Raw genomic sequence first — 10480 nt, 5'->3', positions numbered from 1 at the left:
AGGGCAGAATTTTGGACAGGATAAACCTGGTATCACCTCAAGTGGTGCTGAGCTAAATCCTGAGGATTTTACTCAGGTTTTCCCTTAGGTAGGGATCCTTCTGAAGGGAACAGAAATCGTGCTAAACAAGGACTATGGGATTCAATCCTATGGAAATAACTTACAAACCTTTCCTGTGGGCTCAGAGACAAGTGACTTTCAAGCACTCCTTAGAAGGTGCCATCATACAGGTTCAAAATAAGGTTGGGGCTTTTTTTGTCTCCCCTGGCAGTTTCTTTTTGTCTCTTTTTCACTTTTTTTTTTTTTAAAAGACCTCTTTACAGTGTCCTTTCCCCAGCCAGTGGTCTTTCCTAGAGCTGATTCCTAATGTTTTACAGGATGACTTACACATCCTGCCTTAGCAGCAGACTAATACCCGGGTTTGAATTACTATTGAATAAGCAGCAATGAAATCTCTATCAAAATAATCAGTAGTTCCAAAAACCACAAACAACAAAACAAGCAGAGTTGAACTAACTCAGCAAGACCATTTGTAGCATCAGGGACGGTGAGTCATTTTTCTTTTCCCTCCCTCAGCAGACTCCATCGCTGCCTCGCGCAGCCCCGGGGAGGGCAGGTGGAGTGGGTAGGGCATGACTTCAGAAAGTTAAAAAAAAAAAAAAAAAGTCGACATCACTCGGGTCATGTGATGCAAAGGGACCAATGGAGGCAGGATCTGGAAAGGGGAACAGTTGAATTTGTAATTTTGGTTGTGTGAAACACTTCTTTGGGCCTCATAAACAACCACAGAACCACAAGTTGGGTACAGAGGCAGTCACACAAGAGCGGGTCCGGGATATTGGTCAGCAGGCAGGGCGAATCGTTTTGACTGCAAACCACAGAGTTTCATAGAGTGGTAAGCATCATCAACCACAACCGATCCGCTATTTTTTTTTTTTCTTTTTAAGAAACAATTTCGGAGTTCTTTTAGCAAAAGAACGTTATAATCCACTTCGTGCTGCTCCTGAGGCACCGGGATAAAACAGCGCGATGGCTGGGAGGAGGGTGGTAGCAATGACCATTCTTCATTTTTCACTCCCCAAGGTAGAAGATATCGTATATTCCTTCACTGTAAAGAGAGAGTGAGTTTTAAAGAGGAAACAATGGCTTCAAACAGCATATTTGAGTCACTTCCTTCTTACCAGCACTTCTTGAGAGGTAAGTGCCATTCAGATTTTCTAAATATACTTTCTACTTTGCCATACTTAACAAAATGCATGTTTGGAGAGTATCTGGGGACATTCTTGTAGTACACGCTTTTTCCCACTTCAGTTTTCTTTGAGGCGTTCTCATCGAAGCTAATATCTGAGCTTGCAGGAATACCATCTCATTACTTATCAGTCCGTTAAAGAGATTATTACAAGGACTCATTTAAGTTGTTCAAACAGCCATTGCATGCTTGTGAATTTTCTCTTCATAAATCAAAGTGTGCTAGAATAACTCGTATGAATTACTGCAGATACAAGAGCAGTAGCACAAGCCCCTTTTGATTCTTTTTGGCAGAATTATGACTTTTTGAGCCACTGCCATGAAAAATGACGGCCAACAGCATATGTCATATTACAGGCTGAAACACAGGGAGTGAGCAGCAAGCTGGTGTGTACAGCCAGCAGAGCGTGATGCTGTCTCACTTATGCTAGACCGTCAGCGTGGGTAAAGGCATGTTCACCGGGGAGGAATCACAAAAAGCTTAGAAACCTGCGTAAAGTTAGCTGAAACTCACGTGGCTCAGGAAAAGGAGCAGTGTGGATAAACTCAGAGTTTCTGTTGATGCCACACAGGTCTCAGATGACTGTGAATTACCGGCTGCAGCCACCCTTAGACAAATGAAGCAGTCCCGTTAAGGCTGAGGGGGGCGGATTGAAGGGCTTCAGCCAGCAATCTGTCTTTTTTCACCAGTGACCAAGCGCGCTCAGAGGCTCCTTCTAACGTTCTCACAACCCCCCATGGAGCTAATGGTTTAGTCATAGGTTATTCATACGAGTAAGCCAGGGACTGGCACGAGAAACTTGTCCGCTTCCTTGTAACTACCTTCCTAAATAGCTCATGCTACAGCTGAACTTTTCCCCTTTCCACACAAGCCCTCTGACCGCTCAAGCCCTTTTTGCAGTAGCGCTGTGCCCGTTCAGATGACAAGGCGCACAAAGCCCGTCGCAGACCGCTCGTCGAGCTTGGCCGGGGTGCTGCCAGAAAGCAGCACTTCATAACTCTTTATAGTTACAGACTACAGTTTCCCGGCCTCACTGGCGGTGTTGGTGTGAGTCATGAGTTATTCGTACTAATAAGTGGGCTGGGGAATGCGGAAGGCTCGTCCCAGCTGCTGTGTCACAACAAGCAGCGGCTCCGCCGGCACCCTGCTGCTCCTGCGGATCAGTGCTCCCTCGAGTGGGATGCGGGCGGAGGGCAGCCTGCCGAAAGGCTAGCCAGCTCTCCAGCCTTGTTTCAGTTCTTATTTTTTTCCCCTCCGTGTCAAAAGTTTTTCTACATCTGTCTTTCCTGGCACCGGGGCAGAGGAGAGCTGAATCGCAGTGAGCTGTGTGAGTCACTCGGGCTCGCAGCACCTTCTAGCCTGGGCAGGGGACGTGCTGAAGGGTGAGCAAGAAGTCGCTAACTGCTCTGCGGCTCTCGCACTTCTGACATTTCCTCAGCACCCCTACCAAACAAAGGAAGCAATACTGCTAGAATAACAAGAAGGATCTTCCTGCATTTCGTCAGCCTTTTTTTCTCTCTCTCTCTTTTTTTAACTCACCCAACTGTTTACTGTTTAATCTGTAGCACAGGAAGAGTTATTGAGGAAATTTTGTGCTTCTGATAAAATAACAAACAGAGTCAACCTCATGGGGCAGTGCTTGCAGCGAGTGCCAGAGCACAGCCAGCCCATGGAACAGGCTGGGGACGGCAGGGACAGTATTGCAGGCAGGAGCCCAGAGAGCCTGAGAACAGCTGGTTGGAGACCAAGGACCGTTTTGTCCAGAGAAGGAGGAGTTTGATTAAAGATGGTTAATCCAGCAAGTGATTTAGCTCAACACTCCAGAATGGGTTTTATTATCCTCTTTATTACTGTTCTCATGATTGTTGTTAATGTTACTGTAGTACCTGTATTTTGTGTTTCTTTGTGGACTAGGGTAGAAGTTTTGCACTAGATACCTTAAGATATTCTTCCAGATTTGGCAGTCCAGGTACAGATCCTGGTATGTACCCAGCACAAGCAAGATCAAACTCCTGCTGTACGGTGCTAGAAAAGCTTGGGCAACAGCACGTCAGTTGAGCTACAAAGCAAATGTTTCATCGTTGCGAAAGAATATTGTGTTTGAACATTGAAGGCTGTGACGGTTTTCCAGCAGTTCCCTTTTTGCTCCTTTCTTTACTCAAATGAACTTCGCACAATTTCAAAATCCTGGGCCCAGCAAAAGTAACACTTGGGCCTCAGAGCAAGAAAAATAATCATCCCTAGGGTTGGTTGTTCTCACCATGTTTCTCAATAGTGTTTTCATAGACCGGTCATTCGAAAGGTCCAAAGCGGTCTCTTCTTTTTTCCCCGCCAAAATTTATTGCACTTTCTCGCTTAACTGAAATCGTGAGGTAAAGGGAAAAATAACAAGTTGTTTTCTGCCATGGATTTCACTTTATCAGTCTATGCAGTTCTCTGGGTAGGAAATCCATAACTCTTTTTTAGCCTGATACTATGTGAAAATTGGGAAAAAGAGGGGAGTGGGGAAGCAGAACCATTGTTCCAGCCCCTGTGAGCAGTGACAGACGTAGAAAGCCTGACATATTAATTGAATGTGGTACACCACAAAGGATATGGCCCTTTTTCTATCACACCACACCAGGTCCTCGCTTCTGCCACTAGGTAAAGAAATTAGGATTATACCGAAACCTCCAGTGGCGTGCTCTGCATGCTAAACACATTCAAATGTTTACCGGCTCTGCTTTTAATGACAGCCTCATTTTCCTAATGGCCTCTTTCGGTTTATGGTCTGGGCTTGGTGTCAGGAGCACAGGGTGGGAGCATTTCTAAGCATCTTGCCTCAGTGTAACCCATAGAAAAAACATCACTCCATCTCTTTCTCAAATCTAAGACTGCATCAGCAAGGCTGCAGTTTAAACTTGTATTCCAGCAAGATTTATAGTATAAGGATGGATTTGCCAGTTTTATGGAGGGTTCGGCACAGGTTCATGTGTATTGGCCGGGTCAACACAGTGATATCTTTTAGGCAGGGGAACCAAAACAAGACCTGTTGGAGAATCCTGTATTAAAGAGTGCACATATGCCTAGATAATTACACGATATTGCCCCACCCCATAATTTCTTTTGACTTCTTAAGGGCGGTAAACTGTCCTGTGAGGTTTTCTAATAATTTCGCCTGCAGAGGAAGACAGAATAACTCATCTTTTTGCAGGGTTTTTATGGGGCTCTAAATAGCACGAAGCGTAATATTTTCCAGGAGGGCACTTTTTCCTCATTTTTCCTTTTGCTGCAAGGTCTTATTATTTCAATATGCAAAGAAGGTTACTCCTGGTTTGCCTTTGTTGTATTTTTTACTAATTAATTGAGGCAATGAAGACTTGTGGTGCAACAGTGTGTTGGTTTCTTATCAAATGGAAATGAACTCCAGCAGAGCACTTTTACAGCATGGAAAAATACACTGTGCATACTTTCTTCTCGGTTCTACTATGCCAAGTAGCGCCCAGCCATTGTGGGTTTCTTCCTTTGCAAATGCTATATAAAACCGTAGCCAGAAGTCCTTCCGGCTCTGAAGAGCTTCCCTGCCTGGACCCGCAGGCACGAATGCCTAGGCATACTGCTTCTCCTTGCAAGTTAGTGGCTCTGACCTGCCTTGTGATGGGAATTATGCCGGCAGACCCCTAAGGTTCCTGGCGCTGTATGTGAGCAGAGGGGTACGGTGATCGGAGGCTCCAAGTCTACATCTGCAGTGTCACACTGTCAGCATACGAGACCTCCCTAGCAGCAAATGTTTGTCTGCAGAGGGTGCTGTGTGAGGAGTGGGGTAGCAAGTTGATAATGATTTCGGCCCTCTAGAATTGGTGGCATTAGCAGAAGTGGTCATATACTAGAAATAACTCTGCCAAAGACATGTTTATCTGGGAGATGCACAACAGCCAACGCTCCACACCTTTTCATTCACTCACCCAGTAGAAGAAATCTATCTTTTCACAATAGCATAAACTATGTTGTCACTGTGTAGGGGAGAGAGAAAGTTCTCCAGCACTTTTGCAGACTGCCTGAACTTAACAGAGAGTAAATTTGTGTCAGCGTTATAAAATAATAACTGCATCTTGTGAATAGGAAATTGAACTAAAGCTCATAAAAACCTTGGCTTACGAGAAGAAAAAACTTGCACATCTGATTAACGCAGCCTTCTCTCTGTTTGAGCCTTTTTCGTATAAAAGCCTTGAGAAACATTGCAAGCCCTGCACACAGGAATTCCTGTGAAGCAAGGGGTAAAGTACCTGACAGTGATGAATACACTGCTTTGGTAAGATCAAGAGATTTTATCCTACACCAAAAGATTAGACTGAGCGTTTAGCCAGTCACACTCGAGCGTAGTCACGTGTTGTGATGACAGTCTTAGCAAGGACGTAGGGTTATGGCTAGCTTGCAAAACCCCCAGATTGGCTTGCCCTTTATCGTGTGGCCATTAATAAGAGATTGTTGGATGGCAGCTCTGCCTTGGCCTGTGTTTTACCACGAGAGCCAAACTTCAGCTCTGAGGTAGCTATCTGGTGGGAAATAAAAGTATCTTCCCCATACTGACGGTATATGCAATATGCATAGAAAATAAACTGCATTTTTTTCATTGTAATCATGGTTTAGTTTGACTGCCAAGGCATGACACCAAAAGAACAGTCTGCTTATCTTTAAATGCATATGAAGGCCAGTGATATGGGCAAGTTTTTGAATGTAATTTATGAACTCCTGAAGAATTTTACTTCAGAACACAGAATGAGTATCTGCATCATTGTGTTATTTGAGAAGAGAGAGTCTATACCTAAACCAAAAGTAGCAAAGAAATTACTGTTCTTGGATTTAGAAATAGAGATATTTGTTTTTAAAAACTAAGCGGAAGCAATCCCAAGGAAATGGTGAAGGCATTTCTCTGTAAAACTATGAGGTGGTTTCACGGACAGGAGAAGCTCATCTGACTTTGACACCCTGACACATGCAGGGGGGGTGCACAGGTCTCTGCTGCACCTCTGAAGTGGTCCCCAGAGGGCCAGGCAGGGGTGTTAGCCTAAGGTCCTCCTGTACTGCTGTGCAGAGCATTTCAATGCAGTGCGGGCTCGGGAGCCACTGCAGGAGGAATGCCACCTGCAGGAAAACATTAGGGTGGGCTGGTGCTTTGCAGAAACTGCTGGCTGCAGTGCCTCAGTAAGGGAGAATTTGAGGTTGTTCACCCCTGCGACAAGGCAGGGAGACCTGTCTTCTTCCTGCACGTGTGGGGATTTAAATGTAGAAGGCTGCCACAGAGTACCTGGCTGGCCCTGGCAGCCTGGTGGAAGAGGAGGGCTGCATCACGCAAGTATAACAGCCTCTGTCAGGGTTTGGGCTGCTTGTGCTGAAATGCCTGGGTGCCTGATGGGCTGCTGAGTGAGGGCAGCAGTACCGGTCCAGCAGCCCTGGCAGGAGGACAAGGAAGAAATAGCTCTGGCTCTGGGTAAGAGGATGACTTGAGGTTGACTGGAGAGGGACCACCTGCTCTTTGAATCCAAATCCTGCCTGGCATCTCTGCCTTCCCTGTGCCAGCACAGGCCTCCCGGACACAGGGCATAAGTTTAAATTGGGGTGTGCAGCATTTCGGGTGGGGTGGCTGCCACGAGCATCAGGCTGTGCACAGAGGCAAGACACTCCAGCATGCAGTGGGGGAGCTCAGGACAGGCCATGCCACCCGTTCACTGCAGGGGCATGAGCCTGACAGATTTTCTATGTTCCTACAAATTGCAGTGTGCAAGGATCTGTTTGCTCAGATTTTTTTTTTTTTAATTTTTATTTATTTACTTATGTTTTCTGTTTGGTTGGGGTTTTTTTCCCAAATCAACTCTGATAGTCAGCTCACCCACTCACTCTTATTCGTTTCTCTGTGCTTAGCCGATTGGGCAAGGTACGGTGGAAATTTTTTTTAAATAGTGTGTAATTACAGCCTAGAACTCGTTGCCATAAAACACCATTGAACCAAAAGTTTTGCAGGATCCTTAAAACAGCAGGGTCTCTGTATACGTAACAGTCTCTCAGTATGTACCAGCAAGGTAAAGAAAAAAGAAGCTTTGGAAGGGTTAAGTTCTCCCTTCATCTCTCACTGCCATATTTCAGAGCACAAACTGATCTCTGTTAAAGCTTGGAAAGAAAGCTTCCCATGTAAGCAGGTCTGTCATCTGCAAAATGAATTGTGGCTTCCTCCATGACATCTGGTACTGGCCACAGAGAGAGACAGACCACCGGCTGGGTGAATCACTGGTCTGAGAGAAGGACAAGAAAACATTACACTACTTCATTACCTCTTCTGTCATCTTAAGAGAATGGATAATATTTGTATAGACTTGACTCAGCTTCCCAAATAGTAGATGAGTAGCAGGGATATCTCCTCTCTGAAGTGTATTAATTAACTGTATGGGGTGACAACAGTGGTGGCATTTGGAGCACTATAGCACCTACAAAGGTCTACAGTATGTTTGCGTAGTCCGTGCATGCACCAACATATCCACAGTGAATGCAAGACATATCATTCTTACTGACAGTGGAAAGGAGACTAGAAATCATATACACAGATGCCCAGTGTAATCAATTTTCAAAAGAAATGCCTTTTCTTCCACTTAGGTCCCAACAAAGTAAGACCTGGGCTTACGACCAAGATACATTTTAGTCCAAAACATCAAATTCTCTACAAAGATGTATTCAGACAATTGAAACAAGAAAAAAAAGGGCATAGAAGAACTGACTGTGCAAGCAGGGAAGTAGAGAGTGGTGATAGCTGCTACCTGATAGAGTTTCCAATTCATCCTTAATACTGTCCACAGGGCTCACCACTTCTTCTTGCAAGTGAAACTCTGTGAAATTGGGTAGTTTCACTTCACGAAGATCTGTGAGAACATTTGCTCTGGCTTTCATCTATCTGGTTGTTTTTTTTTTTTCCAGCCAGTGCTTTTTGTTTTGAGTTTCTGATTCCAGTGTACCCAAAAGCAGTCCAAGTCAGGGGCTTGGGGCTCTTTCGCCTTCTGAGTATTTTGTCTTGCAGTGTGTTTTCTGTTGTCTGGTTTCACGCTGAAGCCGTGATTTTGAGATGTGCTTAGAAGCTGCCCTTGGGTAGGGTTTTGACTGTAAGCTGAAAGGCTTACCTCTCTTACAAATCTTTCCGTGAATGCGGTGTGAGGAAACTTGAAACCTGTCAAGTTTTGTGTGATTTGCTCTAAATGTTTCACTCGGCTGTACTTAGGACAAGCCCTGCAATCCTTGTCAAATCAGCAACCTCAGAAGGCATTGACCCAGCCCTTCAAGTGCCTTTTTGTGGTCTTTAAAAGAGAAGGAAGACTGTTTGCATAACACCTTGCATGTTGGGGGCGAAGCAGCACAGTGCAGGGCCAAGCATCTGTTTCCTTTGTCACAGACATCTAGCACCTTCTAGGCCCCAGCACTGCCTGCATCTCTCATAAGTCCATTTTCTAGCTGTTTTATGGCATACACCTGTGCTGTGCTGGCCAGACATGTGCCTCGGCAGTATCAGAGCATTTACAGAACCCTTGAACAAGCACCGAAGGTTGCTGATCTCCATAAGCATTGCTAAAGAGCCTTACAGTTGCCTGCTTTGGAAAAGGCAAGGGCTGCGAGCATGCTGAGTAGGGGCTGAAAGTAGGACGTCACAGCCTTTGCAGTGGGCAGACCAGCCTCCTTGCCTGTCAGTGCTCAGATCTCTATTTATACTTGCTGCAGTATCAAAGGGTAGTGGAAGGCAAGCTGGCACAGCAAAATGAAGGCTTTCATCTGTCTAGCATGGATAACACAGACAGATGCAATCACATGGGTTTAAGACACCACCAGTCAACCCCTGGAAGATGTCGGTACACACCGTGATGGTGAGCGGGGGCGGGAGACATACCTCTGGGTTTTCACTACTGTTATTATAGGGGTTGGGTAGATTTAAGCTAGCACTGCTTTACTCCCACACGCCTGCAGGCATGCTTCCCCTTTTCTCTTTAGGCATGACTAGGAGCAGAAAGCATGCCCAAGAGCCAATTCTTAGAGTAATATCCTGGATCCACCCAGACAGGGATAAAGTGGCCATCAGCTGCAGTGAGGCTGGGTCTGTCCTTTAAGAACAAAGAAACCTCTGAGAAAAACATGAAGTTGTAGATAAAACAGGAGGTGAACTCTGAAGGCCAGTGTTGACATGGGGGCCGAAAGACATGTAGCATTAAGGAGCAAGTGTAATTTGTGTGACTCCAAGTAGCAGAACTATGGCTTGAAAATGAAAGTTTTTGTCTTTTTTACTTAGGAAATGTTGGTGTAGAACAAGGTATTTATGGCATGTTATGCATGGCTGTAGAGGGAGGTTTGAGTTGGATGGGGTTTTTTTTCTGGTTGGTAGCTGTTGGTTTGTACTGAGCTTGTACATCAAGGGTGTACACCTCACCCAGTGGACAGGTGAGGTGTATTTCCTCACTGAACAGTGAGGAGAGGCTCTGAAAGAAGCACTCTTCAGCATGTACCATCGCCTGGTCTGAGTCAGGACAGAGAGGGAGAGGACTTCTGTGAGTGCAACCATAGCTTTGGAAAGAAACCCTGAAGCAATGAGGAGGAGGCCTCACCTGAGTCGTCAGTCTCCGCACGGCAAGGCTGCCATGGCTGCTGACATCTGTCCATGTTGCACATCATCCTGAGCAGGATACTGATATGAGACTACATGCTACGCCCAGTACATAGGAAGTGCAATTTATTTTACAATGCAGTTACTAGATAATATCAGACTTCTGTAAAATGCTTCTGTTTTTCAGGACCTATATGTAAATGAGCTTTGGGTTTTGCATAGGATGGGTGTAGCAGAATTCATATCTGGAAGATATACCCAGATTAAGGCCTTCTTAACCCCATTTGCATGGGGGTCAGTGAATTAGCTACTGCAATATAGAGTGTTTTAATTGATCCTATATACTTTTTCCAAAGGCTTTGCAAAGAAATTCAGTACCACTTTGTCGGTCACATGTCTGTGGACTCCAGGGCAGGGAGCTGCAGTGATTACTTCATTCGGGGTCCTAAGCAGACCTACATCCAGCAGATCACTAAGCATGCTTCTACACCAACCTGATTACTGTTTTGTTGCCACCATTTCAGCTGAACCCAAGCTTGGGGGACAGATAGCATATGGAAAGCGTCCTGTTTTCCTGCTAGGGAAAAGGAGTGAGCCTGGTAACTCATCAGGTAGGTCAC

General features: G+C 45.3%; 1 protein-coding gene across 2 annotated transcripts in view; it reads left to right on the top strand.

Moving 5' to 3' along the window:
- The first annotated feature begins 765 nt into the window (after positions 1-765).
- Positions 766-10480, top strand: part of RUNX1 (RUNX family transcription factor 1) — a 176103-nt gene continuing 166388 nt past the window's right edge. For both annotated transcript variants that reach the window (XM_064471354.1, XM_064471344.1), the window contains exons 1-2: positions 766-895; positions 1084-1197. In XM_064471354.1, coding sequence (XP_064327424.1) covers positions 1143-1197 — 55 coding nt within the window. In that variant the 5' untranslated portion in view covers positions 766-895; positions 1084-1142. The remainder of the gene's footprint in view (positions 896-1083; positions 1198-10480) is intronic.

Source organism: Phalacrocorax carbo, chromosome 1, assembly GCF_963921805.1.
Source record: "Phalacrocorax carbo chromosome 1, bPhaCar2.1, whole genome shotgun sequence".
Taxonomy (NCBI): Eukaryota; Metazoa; Chordata; class Aves; order Suliformes; family Phalacrocoracidae; genus Phalacrocorax; species Phalacrocorax carbo.
Note: the sequence above shows the minus strand (reverse complement) of the source record. Positions and strands in the feature narration are given on the sequence as shown.